The sequence below is a fragment of the Symphodus melops genome (genome assembly GCF_947650265.1).
Source record: "Symphodus melops genome assembly, chromosome: 6".
NCBI classification, from domain to species: Eukaryota; Metazoa; Chordata; class Actinopteri; order Labriformes; family Labridae; genus Symphodus; species Symphodus melops.
Genome location: NC_136696.1, coordinates 788,702 through 810,824, shown reverse-complemented (window position 1 = coordinate 810,824; position 22,123 = coordinate 788,702). Strand labels below are relative to the sequence as shown.

The following is a 22,123-nucleotide window of genomic DNA, read 5'->3' as shown; positions in this document are numbered from 1 at the left end:
GCCTTTTGTGGGACAGGTCATGCAGGTGGTGGGTGACGAACTGGAAGTGAGTGTCTTCACCTGGCCTCAATCACCTGATCTCCTTTTCTATTACAAGTCTGATGTGCTGAACATTGTCTCTGAGCCAGAACCTTTGAACTCGCGTCATTCAAAACTCACAGCAAAGGACTGGAAACACTTCCAAGCACACACTGCCTGAACTTTAAGATTCAGAAGTTCTCCTCTCTGAAACAGCGTGCATGGCACTAAAAACAAACACTCTGCTTTCAATCCCCCTTCTGTTTCTATCTATCTATCTATCTATCTATCTATCTATCTATCTATCTATCTATCTATCTATCTATCTATCTATCTATCTATCTATCTATCTCTCTCTCTCTCTCTCTCTCTCTCTCTCTCTCTCTCTCTCTCTCTCTCTCTCTCTCTCTCTCTCTCTCTCTCTCTCTCTCTCTCTCTCTCTCTCTCTCTCTCTCTCTCTCTCTCTCAGTTTTTGATTATTAGATGTTAGTTGATGATTCTTGTCACATTGTTTTCTACAATAAAATAAGTTCTTGTTCTTTCACTCTAACACACACAAAGTTATTTACTCAAGCACTCTCTCTCTCTCTCTCACACACACACACACAAAATAAAGTTAATTTAACCTTGAATTCATTTTACTGTCATTCTTTGTGTCATTTTTTCAAGAAACAGTGACCTTTGACTATAAAAGCAACATAGTCATTTGGTGTAACCAGTATTTTTCATGAAAATATTAAAATATACAGAAAAATGAAACATTTCTTCAATCAAGAAAATCAACATGAACAGCATTCAATCTCAAACTTCATGGAGGTCAGAAACATGTGAACATGAAAATGTTTCAGCTGATAATCAAACACATGAGATGTAAAACACAAACAGAGAAGAAGTGAACTGACCTCAGAGTCTCCAGTCTACAGTTTGGACTCTGCAGAAAATCACTCAGCAGCTTCACTCCTGAATCCTGCAGCTCGTTGGAGTCCAGGTACAGAAGTCTCAGATGGGAGGGGTTGGACTTCAGAGCTGAGGCCAGAGAAGAACAGCTGATCTCTGACAAACTGCAGCTCCTCAAACTGAATAAAGAATAAAAGAAGAGAATAAAAAGAATGATGAATGAGATGATAAGAACATAACTAGGTCCAATCAGTGAGTGTGTCCCTAAAATAAGTAGAGAGACTTTGTCATTGTGTTATTGTGGATCATTCAAATGTCAGCTTTCTACAGACATCATCCAAACATTCATCCAGCTGTTCATGTCAATAAAGACACCAACATGTTACTGATCTCAGTCAAGATTACACACCCACTACTCTACTGAGCTACACACACCTGGGACTGTCTGTGTGTGTGTGTGTGTGTGTGTGTGTGTGTGTCTGTGTGTGTGTGTGTGTGTGTGTGTGTGTGTGTGTGTGTCTGTGTGTGTCTGTGTGTGTGTGTGTCTGTGTGTGTGTAAGATAGAGAGATAGAGAGAGAGAGAGAGAGAGAGAGAGAGAGTATGTATGTGTGTGTGAGTTTGTGAGGGTGACTATCTGTGTGTGTGTGTGTGTGTATCTGTGTGTGTGTGTGTGTGTGTGTGTGTGTGTGTGTGTGTGTGTGTGTGTATCTGTGTGTGTGTGTGTGTGTGTGTGTGTATCTGTGTGTGTGTGTGTGTGTGTGTGTGTGTGTGTGTGTGTGTGTGTGTGTGTATCTGTGTGTGTGTGTGTGTGTGTGTGTGTGTATCTGTGTGTGTGTGTGTGTATCTGTGTGTGTGTGTGTGTGTATCTGTGTGTGTATCTGTGTGTGTGTGTGTGTGTGTGTGTGTGTGTGTGTGTGTGTGTGTGTGTATCTGTGTGTGTATCTGTGTGTGTGTGTGTGTGTGTGTGTGTGTGTGTGTGTGTGTGTGTATCTGTGTGTGTGTGTGTGTGTATCTGTGTGTGTATCTGTGTGTGTGTGTGTGTGTGTGTGTGTGTGTGTGTGTGTGTGTGTGTGTGTGTGTGTGCTTAATAATCAAATATATGTCAGTTCAGATAATCTTGTGTCTTCAGTTTTGAACATTTAATACAAATCAGAAACTTTCACTTTAAAGACTTAAAGAACTCCATTTAAAGTATTTTGTTAAAAGGGTCAATGACGTGACGCTTATTTTTTTGTGTCTATGTGATTTGCTTACATTTAAAAAGGTTGAAATTTTCAAATAAACTGACATATTACTTGCATACATTCCTTTTTTTGAAGACCTAGTGTAAAATATATGGTTTTAATATATTTTGAGAGAATATTTGGGGGATAATGGCAAAAATGTCATGTGGTGTAACCCTAAAAACTTTGTACGAAATAGTTTAACTTGCTTAAAAAGGTTAAAACGTTCAAAAAAAACATGCTATCAACTAGTTTGGCATAATCTTACACTAGATTTATTTAATAGTGTATAAAAGTAATAAAACACAGTTGTTCAGAATATTATATTCTATTTGGGCAATTTTGTCTGTCAAGTCAAAGTCCTGAAGTGTCAAGGTGGTGTAACCACCATTCAAGGAGCCATTTTGGTAATATGATGCAAGAAGACAATGTGACAGGAAATGACATCACAGAGAAGGACCCCTGCTGAGACTAACTGCCGTGTGCCACGGTCAGTAACTCTCTTTCAAATTTGAGATAATTCTACATTTTTGGGGTCCGGTCAGGTATGCTTATGGTTACATGTCAAATGGTATGACCCCAGGAAAACATTTATTAATCTTCATCATTATAAAAACCAGTGTTTACTTTAAAAATTATGTTTGAAATATTCACACAAAGCCTGTGTATAGGTGTCCATAATAATGCCTGTCAAATTTGATTTGAAATTGAAATGTCAAATGGTGTAACCGGTTACACCATTTGACTCCTATTACAAACGTCTCTGTTAGAGGCCAGTTTTATCAAATATCAGTAGTTTATGATTCTGATTTATGTTGTAATATGAACTACTTACTATGTAGAACTATTTTTAAGTGTAAAGTATTAATTATTAATTTAATAATGTAGAAGAATTAAGTAGGTGTACAGTGACACCTACCTTTAAACATGAACAGATAAATGTTAGTCAATAATTAAAAAGTTCATCTGTAAAACACAATTCATTAAATTTTCTGCTGTTTCATAATTAATAAAACATAATAGAGCCTCTTTCCCTCCAACAGATGCCTCTTTCAAGTACAGAAAAAGTGGCTCGGCACAGAGCACGCATGAATGCCGATCCTGCAGCAAGGGCCAATTACCTTGCTGAAAGACGGGAAAGGTGACACACACACACACACACACACACACACACACACACACACACACACACACACACACACACACACACACACACACACAGTTAAAGTCAGAATGATGTAGTGATTCAGGTGTTTTGAGAGTTAGTCAGTGGGAATAAAAGAAGGCAACTGTTTTTACAAGTATGGTAATTGTTTTCATTTGTCTGTTTGATTCATAGTTATCGTAGGAGAGAGAGAGAGGGCAAGAATAAAAATACTCCAGTAGCCGAGCTTTCAAAAAAAAAAAAGCAGGAGAAGATCAGAGAAACTTCAGAGAAAAGAAAAGGGTGCTTTCTGATGTGCTGAACTTAACTCCACCATCTATAAACACATCAGCAGATGATATTCAGCAGCTAGACCATCCTGATCCAATGTGTAATCACCTTGATGATCATGACTATGAGCAGCCAATTGGTGAGGGGCTGCAAGCATCCTCAACCCCTGAAAGGAAAGAAAAGGAAACAAAGAACAAAACCTACTGCTCAGTGCTAAAAGAGAGGGAAAGGCTGAGGTCTGAACTTCACAAAGTTAAAAGGGAACTCCAGGCAGCAAAACTCAAGACACAAAACATACAGAGGAAACTAAAGAAGCAAAAGGAAAAACAGAAAATGGTGATCGAAAAGAACAAACCGAGACTCAAAAAGAAAGCATCACAGGCGAGAAGAGAAGAAGTGGCCAGCTTTCTTTGCAGGGATGAGAATAGTCGTATGTTATCAGGCAAAAAGGACACTGTAACGAAAAATAAAATCAAAAAGCAAAGGAGGGTACTACTTTACTCTCTGAAGGAGCTCCATCCACAGTACAATACAACAGTCATGAGACACCTCAAATTGTCATACAGACAGTTTGTTAGGTATTGTCCTTTTTATGTAACACCAGCAAAAGACTCTGACAGAAATACATGTGCTTGCATAGAGCATGAAAATGTCAAGCTGCTTGTTGACAAGTTGTATCAGAGAGGCCTTCTTCTGACCAACAGCATTTCTGACTTGCTGGCATCTATTGCATGCAACACTACCAGCAAGACTTGCATGTATCGCACCTGTGCGGAGTGCTGCTACAATGAAATCGAGTTCGAGGGACCTTTGGAGGCAACTCTAATAACATGGCAGCAGTGGTCCAGGGTAGTCTCCTCTGAAGAAGGGAAAACATTTACCAACTTTGAAAAAGTCACACAAAGTGGTAAGTGTGATGATCTGCTGGCTTTGCTTAACAAGAATCTGGACTCTCTTGCGAAGCATCAATTCAACTGGCTACATCAAGTGAAAACACTCAGAGAGCTAAAAGAAACTCTGTGCGAGGATGAAGTCTGCATTCACGTAGACTTTTCTGAGAACTATGGCTGTAAGCTCAACAGGGAAACTCAGGCTTTCCACTTTGGTGGAAGTCGCAAGCAGGTTACAGTCCACACCTGTGTGGTGTATACAGCCTCCTCATCAATCTCCTATGCCACTCTCTCTGCCTCTCCTCGCCATGATGAACGTGCTGTATGGGCGCACATGGAGCCTGTGTTGAGGGATGTCAAAGGCAAATGTGAGACACCACCTTGCACCCTACACATCATCAGCCATGGACCAGTGACCCAGTACCAGAACAAGAAAAACTTTCACCTACTCAGCACAGTGCCTTTTCTGTATGGCTTCCAAAGGGTCACATGGAACTTCAGTGAGAAATCGCATGGGAAGGGAGCTCCTGATGGAGTGGGTGGGGCTTTAAAGCGTATTGTGGATACAGCAGTCAAAAGAGGCACTGACTTGCAAACAGCAGAGGAGCTGTAAAACTTCCGGAAAGATCAGCCCTCTAGCATCAACTACTATTGGATATCAGAGGAAGCCATTGCAAAGTATGATGAATCAGTCCCAACAAATGTCCCAGCCGTGAAAGGCACACTCAGAATTCACCAAGTGACCTCTGAAGTGCCAGCTGCAATGCAGTGGAGGGACATTTCATGCTTCTGTGCAAGACCTGGTACCTGCAACTGCTATGGTCCGCAGTAGATTTCCCAAACCTACCAGGAAACCACCCCTCAACATGTCAGCAGGATCTGAAAGGAATGTTCATCCTGGTCAGATATGAAAGAAAGCCTTTTGTGGGACAGGTCATGCAGGTGGTGGGTGACGAACTGGAAGTGAGTGTCTTCACCTGGCCTCAATCACCTGATCTCCTTTTCTATTACAAGTCTGATGTGCTGAACATTGTCTCTGAGCCAGAACCTTTGAACTCGCGTCATTCAAAACTCACAGCAAAGGACTGGAAACACTTCCAAGCACACACTGCCTGAACTTTAAGATTCAGAAGTTCTCCTCTCTGAAACAGCGTGCATGGCACTAAAAACAAACACTCTGCTTTCAATCCCCCTTCTGTTTTTACCTTCATTCTCTCTCTCTCTCTCTCTCTCTCTCTCTCTCTCTCTCTCTCTCTCTCTCTCTCTCTCTATCTCTCTCTCTCTCTCTCTCTCTCTTTCTCTCTCTCTCTCTCTCTCTGTCTCTCTCTGTCTCTCTCTCTGTCTCTCTCTCTGTCTCTCTCTCTCTCTCTCTCTCACAAAATAAAGTTAATTTAACCTTGAATTCATTTTACTGTCATTCTTTGTGTCATTTTTTCAAGAAACAGTGACCTTTGACTATAAAAGCAACATAGTCAGTTGGTGTAACCAGTATTTTTCATGAAAATATTAAAATATACAGAAACATTAATGTGGAAAATAAAGTAACCCTCTATTGCAGTGCAATAACATGTTTTAGAACATTTTCAAAGGATGATTATAGTTTATGTCCCACTCAATGTATTTAAAAAAGCCTGAAATTTATATTTGGATGTAATCCTTATTTTAAAAGCAGTTAATTATTTTTATGGCTGCATTTATGTGCATTCTATTTGGATTAAATATTTAAAATTTATCATTCTTTTTCGGTTACACCATTTGACATTTTCAGGCACATTCTGTGTGATTTTTGTAAAAAAATTGGAACAAATGTTATTTCAAATGGCATGGAACCAACATGAACACAAAATGTACATTTTGACAGACCTGATGAATGCTTTTAAAACAGAACTTTAAAAAGTTTTTGAATTTCTCATCTTGCCAACCCTTATTTGTCACTGACCCAAAAATCAGATTTGTTGATGATGCAGATTCAAACAAGAAAATCAACATGAACAGCATTCAATCTAAAACTTCATGGAGGTCAGAAACATGTGAACATGAAAATGTTTCAGCTGATAATCAAACACATGAGATGTAAAACACAAACAGAGAAGAAGTGAACTGACCTCAGAGACATCAGTCTACAGTTTGGACTCTGCAGAAAATCACTCAGCAGCTTCACTCCTGAATCTTGCAGGTTGTTGTAGCTCAGGTACAGCTCTCTGAGATGGGAGGGGTTGGACTTCAGAGCTGAGGCCAGAGAAGAACAGCTGATCTCTGACAAACTGCAGCTCCTCAAACTGAATAAAGAATAAAAGAAGAGAATAAAAAGAATGATGAATGAGATGATAAGAACATAACTAGGTCCAATCAGTGAGTGTGTCCCTAAAATAAGTAGAGAGACTTTGTCATTGTGTTATTGTGGATCATTCAAATGTCAGCTTTCTACAGACATCATCCAAACATTCATCCAGCTGTTCATGTCAATAAAGACACCAACATGTTATTGATCTCAGTCAAGATTACACACCCACTACTCTACTGAGCTACCACACACCTGGGACTGTCTGTGTCTGTGTGTGTGTGTGTGTGTGTGTGTGTGTGTGTGTGTGTGTGTGTGTGTGTGTGTCTGTCTGTGTGTGTCTGTGTGTGTGTGTGTGTGTGTGTGTGTGTGTGTGTGTGTCTGTCTGTGTGTGTGTGTGTCTGTGTGTCTGTCTGTGTGTGTGTGTGTGTGTGTGTGTGTGTGTGTGTGTGTGTGTGTGTGTGTGTGTGTGTGTGTGTGTGTGTACTTCATAATCACATCATATGTCAGTTCAGATAATCTCCTGTCTTCAGTTTTGAACATTTAATGGAGCTCAGCGTGAGTTCAGACAGGAAGACTGGTGTAATTCTTTCATTCATTCTGAAACCACACCCCCTACTACTATGTCTATCTCTCTCTCTCTGCTGAGCAGCTGATTTTGGGCGTGTATCATCCTGGAATTAACCAACCAGACTCTGCCAGGAACTTTCTCAACCAATCAACCTGCTGCTGTCAAACGCTTCAAACTCTCTCTCTTCCACAGTCATTCTGTTTCTTCAGGCTCACGCTGCAATATACGCTCAAATATGCGTGTTCATGTGTGCAGCTGGAGACGCTGCTTCAATCAGATTCAACTCAAAAGGAGAATGTCATCTCCGCTCCAATGACCTCAGCCCCACGGGCAATGGCAGCACACGCTGGTACAGGAAGCTGCTTGATCATCCAAAAAATCTGTGAAATCTGGTAATGACCTCAAAGCTGTATCATTGTCTCCACACTCCCATAAATCATCAAAATTTTACTCCATGTGTACTATAGATAGATAGATAGATAGATAGATACTTTATTGATCCCGAGGGAAATTCAAGTATATGTACAAAGGTCTCATAGAATCTGTCATATAAAATGTGAAATGTCTTAGAATACTACATGATGGTGTCCAGGGAGGGGGGGTGAAGGTGTCCAGGGGAGGGGGGGTGAAGGTGTCCAGGGAGGGGGGGTGAAGGTGTCCAGGGAGGGGGGGTGATGGTGTCCAGGGGAGGGGGGGTGATGATGTCCAGGGGAGGGGGGGTGATGGTGTCCTTAGAGGGGGGGTGATGGTGTCCAGGGCAGAGGGGGTGATGGTGTCCTTAGAGGGGGGGTGATGATGTCCAGGGGAGGGGGGGTGATGGTGTCCTTAGAGGGGGGGTGATGATGTCCAGGGCAGAGGGGGTGATGGTGTCCAGGGAGGGGGGGTGATGGTGTCCAGGGGAGGGGGGGTGATGGTGTCCAGGGGAGGGGGGGGGTGATGATGTCCAGGGGAGGGGGGGTGATGGTGTCCAGGGGAGGGGGGGTGATGATGTCCAGGGGAGAGGGGGTGATGGTGTCCTTAGAGGGGGGGTGATGGTGTCCAGGGCAGAGGGGGTGATGGTGTCCAGGGAGGGGGGGTGATGGTGTCCAGGGGAGGATGTCAGAGTGGGGGAAGGGGATGTTCAGAGGAATCAGGAGTTGAGGAGCTGGACAGCCCTGGGGATGAAGGTTGCTCTTCTCCTCTGTGTCCTGCAGCAGGGACAGCGAAGACGGCGTCCTGAAGGGAGACACCCGAACCCTGAGAAAAGAGCGTGAGAAGGGTCCTGCATGATCTGACCAGCTAACCTGAGTGTCTGCTGCTCATAGATGGTCGACAGAGTTCTAACAGGAAGTCCAATGACCTTAGAGCAGACTGTGGCTATGCTCTGCAGGTGGTTTCTGTTCTGGAGGCTGGTGGAGTAGAACCAGCATGTGATGGAGAACGTGATGATGTTCTCGATGAAGGAGTAGTAAAAACACGCCCCCTAGCTGCTCGGCATAGTGCTTCAGGACACGGCCGCTGATGTTGTCTGGGCCAGGTGAGCTGTTCTCCCTTGTCTTCCTGAGGGCTTTCACCACGTCCTCTGTGCTGAAGGTGAAAGCTGCTGAGTCACTGGGCTTCAGCTTGGACATTGCTTCTTCCAGCTGGGTGCTGTTGTACTGCCTGTGTTTTCTTACCCTCTTGTCAGTTCATTGTCTTTTGTCCTTTGCTTGAAGTTACTTGTTTCCCCGTGTTCTTTACTGCCTGGATTTACTTTGTTTTGTTCCTTGTGGTTTTTCGGACGTTTTGGATTCATTAATTGAGAAAGTTTTGTTTTGCCTTTTGTTCAACAAATATTTTAGTTTTACTGTAATTGGGTCCTCCTCCCTGTTTTCTGTCTGCACCTGTGACACTCATGGTGCAGAGATTAAAGTAAATAAATATGTTTTGACTGAAAAAAATTCGGCATGCCCAACCCACATGGTGTGCATTATATAGTGCTTTAACAGTAGCCCACTACATCCAAAGTGCTTTCCCGGCTCAAGCAGCTGCCACATAGGCACCGGCACACAGCGATAAATCAGAAGGACTATTAGAGATCTTTCAGCTCACAGAACCAATTCCCTAAACTTCAGCATCAATGACAGAAACAAAATGTTTTTTTAGGTTGGTCAGAACGGATCAATTCACTGTCAATAAGCACCATTGTTTTCTCCAACTAATTTATGTTGGTCTCCAAAAGGCCCTTATGAATATGGTCAAACCAATAATTTCAAGAAGGGTTTTACAAAGCTTATTTAAGAAATAATTGTCCACATTTTATTTAAACCTCACAAAAAAAGACTTTGAACCTCAAAAAGAAACCTGAAAACCTGAAAAGTAAACAGCTGCAAACATAGCTATAGTGACAGTTTACTTTTTCTTTTTAGCCACAAAGCCAAATGTCTCAAGCATGGCTACACCTGACCCTCCTTTCTTGACTTTCTCTTAGAAGTGGAGGCAGTGGCAGGCCCAGGGGCTCTGGAGTAGTGATGGGAATTCCGGCTCTTTTTAGAGAACCGGTTCTTTCAGCTCCCAAGTGGCCTTCAGATGTTTTTGGTGCTTAAATTAATTTATTACCAACAATAATATAAAACGAGGAACAATATGAATTACTAATGTAGAAACATGCATAATATCAAATGTTTATGACATAAACACTTATTTATACACGCTGCAGAGTTGCAGCTTGAAGAGGAAAAAGAAGAGAGAGAGGAAAAAACCCAAAATAAAAAAGCGGCCCTGGCCAAGATTTTTGAAATATCGAGGTCAACATTCGAAAAACATTTATTTTAGGCAAAACTGTTTAGTGTGTCTTTGTACGAGTGTGTTGCTGCAATCATAAAATATATAAAACTATAACTGAAGTATTTGTGTGTGTGGTGTTGCTGCCTCACAATAAACAACAACTAAGGTGATCTCTAACTGTATATGAAGTGTTTGGTATAGGATATGGTGATTGACTGAGTGATATAGAGAGACTCTGGTCTTTGTCTGTAACTGGGTCCTGGTCTTTGTATGTAACTGGGTCCTGGTCTTTGTATGTATCTGGGTCCTGGTCTGATAATGGGCTTCCTGGACCTGACTCCACATTCATCTCACTGGTTCCTTCTCCTGCTCTCTCTCTCCTCTCCTCCTGTCTCATCCTCTGTTAAATATTATCTGCAAATATTCTGATTCATGTCCTTTCATTTTTCAGCCCAGGCTACATTTACATCTTTATTGTCTCTCTGTTGCATCTATAGGCTCATTCACTGTTTCTCATTCTCTTAGCTTATTACAGTTTTGGTCACCAAACACATAAATACATAGAAACTAAATGGTGATAATGTCTCAAAATGAAGGAACACTACACCAAATCCTCTTTCTAAAAAATCAAGTTCAAAATAAAAAGTTCTCCTCTTTGCCTGATCATCTTCTGCCTTTCTTGCTGCAACAGATGATAACTTGATTGACGCTGCCTCTTAAAACTACGTTACATCGTTGCTCTGATTCATTTAAATGCTGTTCTAAAAAATAGACCTGCAGTCACGTCGTGAGACTCGCGACTGTGTTTACTTTTGGTTTTAATGAAACGAAACTTAAAGAAAAATACGAGGAGGACATAACAGAGGTGTCGATCTCTGTCTCTCTCTCTCTCCTGTTCGTCTCCTGCTTGTATAACCCCTCCCACCCCCCTGCTCAGTGAGGACACAGACGCAACCACGCATCTTCACCAATGATAGCCGGCTTTAACAGAAAAAAGACAAGACAAAAACTAATCTGCTCCCAATGACGAGCCGGCTCCCGTCGTTCACTTCAAAGAGCCGACGTTACGTTCGCGACCGACACATCACTAATGCTTACGACACGCAGCGCATAAGGAATGCTTGCGAATTTCGGCAGCCTATCACACGTCTATGTGAATTTTTGTTCCATCTCCTAATCTTAATTTGACAGAATTCCGTCATGTAGACGGAAAACTTTAATCCCTGCATGGTGTTATAAGTTTGATTTAATGCACACGGCAGCATGAACAGGCTAGTAGTCCATTTTCTGTGTCTGGCTTTTATTCAACATATTGCTTGTTTCAACAGCTTGAAGTCATACTAGGGCTGCATAAATACTTGCAACACTGCTGTTATGAGGATTTGCCATAATCACATTATGACATCTGGAATTAATTCAAAATTTAATTAACTACAGGTAATATATGAGGATGAGCGGCTGGCCAGCCTTGGTAAAGCAGATATAGATCCTGTAAGCTCAGTCATGGTCAGAGATAGCAGAACTGGTGCGTCGCTCTCTTGGTGGACAGCCATGACTCAGAGAGACATTTACACAATATATACTCGATCTCTGCTATATGCATTCTTAAATTGTTGCTCATTTAGCCTTTAAACCATGTAATGGCCAGACTATCACAGTAATTGTGTTATAATTGAAAGTCGTTTCACTCTGACAGTTGTCCGGCTGGCAGGTAAACCTGTGAGAGCTCTCTCTAATTCGGCAATGAGTCAGCACAGAGTAGTTTACTACAGCTGAAGTAAAAGTCATTTAGCATGCGTGTGGAACCCAACTTAGTGTGGTGATGATAATATCATAGATTAAAGTACATGTGGAGTTCTCACTATATTGTAATTCAATGGGGTGTGGCTATCCAGCTATTAGGACTTGTGCTCACGGCTACTGGTTTCTGGCCTCTTCACCCATACCAACCAGCAGCTCACAATCGACCTGCATCACATTGATAAAAGTTGGAGTATAAACAGTAGGCCACGCTCCCGTCAAGGCACATCATTTGGTGCCTAGATAGAAGCACCTTCAACAGACCGATGGACTTGCACAGGAATATGTAATCCTGAAGGAAATCAGAGATGACTAACTTACTATTTAAGCGTAAGGTCTTCCAGCCCCTTCATACTAGTCATGGTCATGTGACCTCATTCAGCAGGTCGCATTACAATCGTGTCTCTTTAACATTAAATTCCAGCCGACGTGTCTGCTCTTAAAGTCAATGCTCAACCTTTCATCATATTTCAGTGGGCATCCCTAGGTTTTGGGGGGAACTTCACTTTGCATAGGCATGGCAGACTACAATCCATTTACATGATCAGTTAATCGTAATACAAATCGGATGAGTCGGTGGGTCTGCTGCACATTATGCAAACTGTCGAGTCAAACGGACGGAAGCAGACGGAAGGAATGAATCGTCACAGCGCGAGTGCACCCGAGGTATTAAGAGAGATGCACACAGACAGCTGGGGAGCAGAGGCAGAGCGACAGGTTAATATGCTGAAACTACAGAGAAAAATACAACCACAAAATGATCTGTGCAAAGTTGATCATCTCCGACAAACCAAAGAGATAGCCGGTAAGTGTTCATGTTTTGCTGGCATGGAAACATCTGCAGTGGTGCTGGTTCAGGCAGGCGCTGATATTATTAAGTTTGTTTGATCAGTCATTTATAGCGCGTCTCTTTATTTTTAAAGACGGCTTGTTTATGCTTTATTGTGGTATTTATTTCATTGAAAAAGTGCTGTTTATAAACTGTTGCTGAAGCACGCGGGGTCAATGACAGACTTAATTAATTGATTGATGATGACGTGAATAAAGCAGTTTGCTTTACTTTGCACGTGTGATTAAAAACATCAATGTGTGTGTGTGTGTGTGTCTGTGTGTGTGTACCTTATCATCACATATATGTCAGTTCAGATAATCTCGTGTCTTCAGTTTTGAAAATCTAATAAAAATCAGAAACTTTCACTTTAAAAACTTAAAGAACTCCATTTAAAGTATTTTGTTAAAAATCAGATTTGTTGATGATGCAGATTCAAACAAGAAAATCAACATGAACAGCATTCAATCTAAAACTTCATGGAGGTCAGAAACATGTGAACATGAAAATGTTTCAGCTGATAATCAAACACATGAGATGTAAAACACAAACAGAGAAGAAGTGAACTGACCTCAGAGTCTTCAGTCTACAGTTTGGACTCTGCAGAAAATCACTCAGCAGCTTCACTCCTGAATCCTGCAGCTTGTTCCAGCTCAGGTCCAGCTCTCTCAGATGGGAGGGGTTGGACTTCAGAGCTGAGGCCAGAGAAGAACAGCTGATCTCTGACAAACTGCAGCTCCACAATCTGAATAAAGAATAAAAGAAGAGAATAAAAAGAATGATGAATGAGATGATAAGAACATAACTAGGTCCAATCAGTGAGTGTGTCCCTAAAATAAGTAGAGAGACTTTGTCATTGTGTTATTGTGGATCATTCAAATGTCAGCTTTCTACAGACATCATCCAAACATTCATCCAGCTGTTCATGTCAATAAAGACACCAACATGTTACTGATCTCAGTCAAGATTACACACCCACTACTCTACTGAGCTACACACACCTGGGACTGTCTGTGTGTGTGTGTGTGTGTGTGTGTGTGTGTGTGTGTGTGTGTGTGTGTGTACTTCATAATCAAATATGTCAGTTCAGATAATCTCGTGTCTTCAGTCTTGAACATTTAATGGAGCTCAGCGTGAGTTCAGACAGGAAGACTGGTGTAATTCTTTCATTCATTCTGAAACCACACCCCCTACTACTATGTCTCTCTCTCTCTCTCTGGTGAGCAGCTGATTTTGGGCGTGTATCATCCTGGAATTAACCAACCAGACTTTGCCACCAACTTTCTCAACCAATCAACCTGCTGCTGTCAAACACTTAAAACTCTCTCTCTTCCACAGTCATTCTGTTTCTTCAGGCTCACGCTGCAATATACGCTCAAATATGCGTGTTCATGTGTGCAGCTGGAGACGCTGCTTCAATCAGATTCAACTCAAAAGGAGAATGTCATCTCCACTCCAATGACCTCAACCCCACGGGCAATGGCAGCACACGCTGGTGCAGGAAGCTGCTTGATCATCCAAAAAAATCGGTGAAATCCGGTAATGACCTCAAAGCTGAGGTAAAGGTAAAGGTTTCCAGGGGAGGGGGGGTGAGGGTGTCCAGGGAGGGTGTCTGGGGTGGGAGAGGGGGGGTGAAGGTGTCCAGGGGAGGGGGGGTGATGGTGTCCAGGGAGGGGGGGTGATGGTGTCCAGGGGAGGATGTCAGAGTGGGGGAAGGGGATGTTCAGAGGGGTCAGGAGTTGAGGAGCTGGACAGCCCTGGGGATGAAGGTTGCTCTTCTCTTCTGTGTCCTGCAGCAGGGACAGCGAAGACGGCGTCCTGAAGGGAGACACCCGAACCCTGAGAAAAGAGCGTGAGAAGGGTCCTGCATGATCTGACCAGCTAACCTGAGTGTCTGCTGCTCATAGATGGTCGACAGAGTTCTAACAGGAAGTCCAATGACCTTAGAGCAGACTGTGGCTATGCTCTGCAGGCGGTTTCTGTTCTGGAGGCTGGTGGAGTAGAACCAGCATGTGATGGAGAACGTGATGATGTTCTCGATGAAGGAGTAGTAAAAACACGCCCCCTAGCTGCTCGGCACAGTGCTTCAGGACGCGGCCGCTGATGTTGTCTGGGCCAGGTGAGCTGTTCTCCCTTGTCTTCCTGAGGGCTTTCACCACGTCCTCTGTGCTGAAGGTGAAAGCTGCTGAGTCACTGGGCTTCAGCTTGGACATCGTTTCTTCCAGCTGGGTGCTGTTGTACTGCCTGTGTTTTCTTACCCTCTTGTCAGTTCATTGTCTTTTGTCCTTTGCTTGAAGTTACTTGTTTCCCCGTGTTCTTTACTGCCTGGATTTACTTTGTTTTGTTCCTTGTGGTTTTTCGGACGTTTTGGATTCATTAATTGAGTAAGTTTTGTTTTGCCTTTTGTTCAACAAATATTTTAGTTTACTGTAATTGGGTCCTCCTCCCTGTTTTCTGCCTGCACCTGTGACACTCATGGTGCAGAGATTAAAGTAAATAAATATGTTTTGACTGAAAAAAAGTTTGGCATGCCCAACCCACATGGTGTGCATTATATAGTGCTTTAACAGTAGCCCACTACATCCAAAGTGCTCTCCCGGCTCAAGCAGCTGCCACATAGGCACCGGCACACAGCGATAAATCAGAAGGACTATTAGAGATCTTTCAGCTCACAGAACCAATTCCCTAAACTTCAGCATCAATGACAGAAACAAAATGTTTTTTTAGGTTGGTCAGAACGGATCAATTCACTGTCAATAAGCACCATTGTTTTCTCCAACTAATTTATGTTGGTCTCCAAAAGGCCCTTATGAATATGGTCAAACCAATAATTTCAAGAAGGGTTTTACAAAGCTTATTTAAGAAATAATTGTCCACATTTTATTTAAACCTCACAAAAAAAGACTTTGAACCTCAAAAAGAAACCTGAAAACCTGAAAAGTAAACAGCTGCAAACATAGCTATAGTGACAGTTTACTTTTTCTTTTTAGCCACAAAGCCAAATGTCTCAAGCATGGCTACACCTGACCCTCCTTTCTTTCTTTGGCTTGACTTTCTATTAGAAGTGGAGGCAGTGGCTGGCCCAGGGGCTCTGGAGTAGTGATGGGAATTCCGGCTCTTTTTAGAGAACCGGCTCTTTCAGCTCCCAAGTGGCCTTCAGATGTTTTTGGTGCTTAAATTAATTTATTACCAACAATAATATAAAACGAGGAACAATATGAATTACTAATGTAGAAACATGCATAATATCAAATGTTTATGACATAAACACTTATTTATACACTCTGCAGAGTTGCAGCTTGAAGAGGAAAAAGAAGAGAGAGAGGAAAAAACCCAAAATAAAAAAGCGGCCCTGGCCAGGATTTTTGAAATATCGAGGTCAACATTCGAAAAACATTTATTTTAGGCAAAACTGTTTAGTGTGTCTTTGTACGAGTGTGTTGCTGCAATCATAAAATATATAAAACTATAACTGAAGTATTTGTGTGTGTGGTGTTGCTGCCTCACAATAAATAACAACTAAGGTGATCTCTAACTGTATATGAAGTGTTTGGTATAGGATATGGTGATTGACTGAGTGATATAGAGAGACTCTGGTCTTTGGATGTAACTGGGTCCTGGTCTTTGTATGTATCTGGGTCCTGGTCTTTGGATGTAACTGGGTCCTGGGCTGATAATGGGCTTCCTGGACCTGACTCCACATTCATCTCACTGGTTCCTTCTCCTGCTCTCTCTCTCTCCTCTCCTCCTGTCTCATCCTCTGTTAAATATTATCTGCAAATATTCTGATTCATGTCCTTTCATTTTTCAGCCCAGGCTACATTTACATCTTTATTGTCTGTCTGTTGCATCTAAAGGCTCATTCACTGTTTCTCATTCTCTTAGCTTATTACAGTTTTGGTCACCAAACACATAAATACATAGAAACTAAATGGTGATAATGTCTCAAAATGAAGGAACACTACACCAAATCCTCTTTCTAAAAAATCAAGTTCAAAATAAAAAGTTCTCCTCTTTGCCTGATCATCTTCTGCCTTTCTTGCTGCAACAGATGATAACTTGATTGACGCTGCCTCTTAAAACTACGTTACATCGTTGATCCGATTCATTTAAATGCTGTTCTAAAAAATAGACCTGCAGTCATGTCGTGAGACTCGCGACTGTGTTTACTTTCGGTTTTAATGAAACGAAACTTAAAGAAAAATACGAGGAGGACATAACAGAGGTGTTGATCTCTGTCTCTCTCTCTCCTGTTCGTCTCCTGCCTGTATAACCCCTCCCACCCCCCTGCTCAGTGAGGACACAGACGCAACCACGCATCTTCACCAATGATATCCGGCTTTAACAGAAAAAAGACAAGACAAAAACTAATCTGCTCCCAATGACGAGCCGGCTCCTGTCGTTCACTTCAAAGAGCCGACGTTACGTTCGCGACCGACACATCACTAATGCTTACGACACGCAGCGCATAAGGAATGCTTGCGAATTTCGGCAGCCTATCACACGTCTATGTGAATTTTTGTTCCATCTCCTAATTTTAATTTGACAGAATTCCGTCATGTAGACGGAAAACTTTAATCCCTGCATGGTGTTATAAGTTTGATTTAATGCACAGGGCTGCCAGTCACTCAATAAGAGTTTTTCAGCATGAACAGGCTAGTAGTCCATTTTCTGTGCCTGTCTTTTATTCAACATATTGCTTGTTTCAACAGCTTGAAGTCATACTAGGGCTGCATAAATACTTGCAACACTGCTGTTATGAGGATTTGCCATAATCACATCATGACATCTGGACTTAATTCAATATTTAATTAACTACAGGTAATATATGTTTTATCTAACAAGCGATACTTGGCATGCACATGTACCTCGATTGACATACAGTTACGGAACATGTCTTCGAATACATGTCGTTGAAGCCGGATCAAACTTGACGTAGCTCTCGACTAGTTCGTGCAAACATGATCATCAATTAGAACGGACTTTAGAGTGCTGAAATACCTCGAAACTTAAATACTGTCAAAGAAGTCTCTACAGACTTTCAAGTGCTTCCCTTAAAGGAAGGATGGTCGACTCTGATCCATTAGATGTCGCCATTGGGCAACAGCATGACTCCAAAACCATTGAAACTGCATCGTCACATTAGTAGGCTAACAGTTGCGTCTGAGGAGGCTCATAGCCCCACAAATCTTTGCGAGCCATTGAAACTAACAGCGAGCGCAGTTTCTTTCTGTAATTCTGCAGTTTAACAACTTCATGCACAAAGGGATGAGCGGCTGGCCAGCCTTGGTAAAGCAGATATAGATCCTGTAAGCTCAGTCATGGTCAGAGATAGCGGAACTGGTGCGTCGCTCTCTTGGTGGACAGCCATGACTCAGAGAGACATTTACACAGGATATACTCGATCTCTGCTATATGCATTCTTAAATTGTTACTCATTTAGCCTTTAAACCGTGTAATGGCCAGACTATCACAGTAATTGTGTTATAATTGAAAGTCGTTTCACTCTGACAGTTGTCCGGCTGGCAGGTAAACCTGTGAGAGCTCTCTCTAATTCGGCAATGAGTCAGCACAGAGTAGTTTACTACAGCTGAAGAATAAGTCATTTAGCATGCGTGTGGAACCCAACTTAGTGTGGTGATGATAATATCATAGATTAAAGTGCATGTGGAGTTCTCACTATATTGTAATTCAACGGGGTGTGGCTATCCAGCTATTAGGACTTGTGCTCACGGCTACCGGTTTCTGGCCTCTCCACCCATACCAACCAGCAGCTCACAATCGACCTGCATCACATTGATAAAAGTTGGAGTATAAACAGTAGGCCACGCTCCCGTCAAGGCACATCATTTGGCGCCTAGATAGAAGCACCTTCAACAGACCGATGGACTTGCACAGGAATATGTAATCCTGAAGGAAATCAGAGATGACTAACTTACTATTTAAGCGTAAGGTCTTCCAGCCCCTTCATACTAGTCATGGTCATGTGACCTCATTCAGCAGGTCGCATTACAATCGTGTCTCTTTAACATTAAATTCCAGCCGACGTGTCTGCTCTTAAAGTCAATGCTCAACCTTTCATCATATTTCAGTGGGCATCCCGAGGTTTTGGGGGGAACTTCACTTTGCATAGGCATGGCAGACTACAATCCATTTACATGATCAGTTAATCGTAATACAAATCGGATGAGTCGGTGGGTCTGCTGCACATTATGCAAACTGTCGAGTCAAACGGACGGAAGCAGACAGAAGGAATGAATCCTGACAGCGCGAGTGCACCCGAGGTATTAAGAGAGATGCACACAGACAGCTGGGGAGCAGAGGCAGAGCGACAGGTTAATATGCTGAAACTACAGAGAAAAATACAACCACAAAATGATCTGTGCAAAGTTGATCATCTCCGACAAACCAAAGAGATAGCCGGTAAGTGTTCATGTTTTGGGAAAGACTGTTTTGCTGGCATGGAAACATCTGCAGTGGTGCTGGTTCAGGCAGGCGCTGATATTATTAAGTTTGTTTGATCAGTCATTTATAGCGCGTCTCTTTATTTTTAAAGACGGCTTGTTTATGCTTTATTGTGGTATTTATTTCATTGAAAAAGTGCTGTTTATAAACTGTTGCTGAAGCACGCGGGGTCAATGACAGACTTAATTAATTGATTGATGATGATGTTAATAAAGCAGTTTGCTTTACTTTGAACGTGTGATTAAAAACATCAATGTGTGTGAGTTGGTGATGGTGTGAGGGTGACAATGTGTGTGTGTGTATGTGTGTGTGTGTGCGTGTGTGTATGTGTGTCTAATAATCACATATATGTCAGTTCAGATAATCTTGTGTCTTCAGTTTTGAACTGTTGAGATTTGTGCTCTAATTTCATTTTGTGTTTGAGATTATGCCCCTGTCTGTATTTGTTTTTCTATTTTGATTTCCCATGTGTTGTCATGTGACCTAACCTGTGTAATTAGTGACCCTACAGGTGAACTTAATAAAAGTGCGTGTGCCCGCAATGCAGATGTTCACAGCAAAGAGAAGTTCATGTGTGTTTGTGTCTTCGTTTGAACGCTGCGTAAAAAGTTGTTCTGCTAACAGGTTATGGGCCCAGATCTCATAACGCACAGTGAGATTTACTTGTCGGGTGAGAGTCGCGACGTTTACAGCGTGCACCTGAATTCTGTGTGAACCTGCAACATGAGCAGAAAAGACGGAGGCGCCGGACCAAGTAGCCGCTGGGCGAGACTCGTTTTTGACGGTGACGAGAGAAATTATGAACTGTGGGAAACGAAATTTTTGGGTCACCTTTGTCTACAAGGCTTGAAGGACACAATCCTAAAAGAGCCCATCGCCGATGATGAGGAGGAGGAGGGGAAAAATGCCGAGGCTTACGCGGAGCTCATTCAGTTCCTGGATGATAAGAGCCTGTCGCTTATAATGAGAGAAGCAGCAGATGATGGCCGCGCAGCGCTAAAGATTCTCCGAGAGTACTACGATGGAAAAGGAAAACCAAGGATAATTAACCTGTATACCGAGTTAACCTCTTTGCAAAAATCACCAAATGAGAGCGTCACCGAATATATAATCAGAGCAGAGACTGCAATCACTGCCCTCAGAAAAGCAGATGAACAATTAAGTGATGGCCTTCTGATAGCGATGGTTTTAAAGGGGCTACCAGAGACTTTTAAACCCTTTGCAATCCATATAACCCAGACTGACGATCAGTTCACTTTTGCTGAATTTAAGACGAAGCTGAGAAGTTTTGAGGACAATGAAACCATGCGCGCAACAGCTTTTGAGGACAATGTGATGAAGGCAAGAGCACATTATGAATCAAAGCATGATCGAGAGGGAGCGAGTGGACGTAATACGGACATTGTGTGTTACAAATGCGGCAACAGAGGTCACATAGCCAGAAACTGTGTGCGCAAACAGTGGTGCCATCAATGTAAAAGTAACACTCACAACAGTGCAAGTTGTAGACGGAGGAAACAGCGGGACAAAGCACAGAGAGTTTCAGAGAAGACTGGGTGTAAGGAGTTCGCCTTCCAGATAAGTGACAAAGACGCGGAGAAGCAGGTGCCTGGTGTGAGAAGAGGGCTGATGGTCGATGCAGGTGCCACGTCACACATTGTCACAGACATTGCAAACTTCAAAAAGTTTGATGAAAGTTTCCAGGCCGGTACCCACTGTGTGGAATTGGCTGACGGATCCAGGTGCAATGGAGTGGCCAAACGCAGGGGTGACGCGGAGGTGTGGCTACTCGACAGCAAGGGACAATCATTCCGAACAATGCTGAAGGGTGCCCTGTACATTCCTACATACCCTCAAGATATCTTCTCCGTGAAGGCTGCTACTTCAAATGGAGCTACTGTGATTTTCAGCGAGAAGAGAAACGTCCTGCTACATAAAGACGGTACCAAATTCCCCATACATGTGCACAACAAACTTTATTATCTACACACAACAGAAAATGACTGTAATGACAAATGCAAGAAAAGCTTAGATCTGCAGAGCTGGCATGAGATTTTCGGACATTGTAATTTTGCAGATTTAAGGAGAATGTGTGATGTTGTTGATGGAATGGTCATTGATAAAAAGGGAGGCATACCTACCCCTAGTTGTGAGATCTGCATACAGGGGAAATTTGTGCAAACCAGAAACAGAAATCTAGATCGAAGGGCCAAAGCGCCACTTGACATGGTTCATACTGATTTAGCCGGCCCCATAGATCCAATGTCTCTAGATGGTCACAGATACGCATTATCTTTTACAGATGATTATTCTAGTGCGGTATTTGTTTATTTTCTGAAAAAAAAGAGTGACACCGTGCAAGCTACTGAAAAGTTCATCGCTGATACGGCCCCTTATGGGACAATAAAATCGATGCGATCTGACAACGGGACTGAGTACACGGGCAGAGAGTTTCGGACATTGCTGAGCGAGAAAGGTATCCGGCATGAAACCTCGGCCCCATATTCCCCGCACCAAAACGGCACAGCCGAACGCAGTTGGCGAACACTGTTTGATATGGCCAGATGTATGCTCATCGAGAGCGAGCTACCAAAATATTTGTGGACATATGCTGTCCAGACCGCGGCAGTCGTAAGGAATAGGTGTTTTAACAAGCGCACTAAACAGACACCTTATTACATGTTAACCGGTAGGCAGCCAAATGTCGCTAGGATGCAGAAGTTCGGACAGATCTGTTATGCATACAAACATCATAGAGGAAAGTTGGACTCTAGAGGTAAAGAAGGGGTTTTCGTCGGTCATGACAAAAATAGTCCAGCATACACGATTTACTATCCCAGCAACAAAAAGATTCAAAAACATAGGCTCGTTGAGTTCGTCTCTAGACAAAATAAAAACATGCAGGATGCAGAAGATGATGATGTTTTAGTCCAAAGAAAGGGACAAGGCGTACACATCCCTCCTGCTG

General features: G+C 42.5%; 2 protein-coding genes across 2 annotated transcripts in view; both read right to left on the bottom strand.

Annotated features, from left to right (window-relative positions):
- LOC306825396 (uncharacterized protein) overlaps nucleotides 1-22,123 on the bottom strand; it is a 498,202-nt gene that overhangs the window by 397,923 nt on the left and 78,156 nt on the right. The window lies entirely within an intron of this gene.
- LOC306825776 (uncharacterized protein) overlaps nucleotides 1-22,123 on the bottom strand; it is a gene marked incomplete at its 5' end in the record, with an annotated part of 41,997 nt that overhangs the window by 5,120 nt on the left and 14,754 nt on the right. The window contains 2 exons of the mRNA XM_079346733.1: nucleotides 921-1,094; nucleotides 13,262-13,435. Coding sequence (XP_079202859.1) covers nucleotides 921-1,094; nucleotides 13,262-13,435 — 348 coding nt within the window. The remainder of the gene's footprint in view (nucleotides 1-920; nucleotides 1,095-13,261; nucleotides 13,436-22,123) is intronic.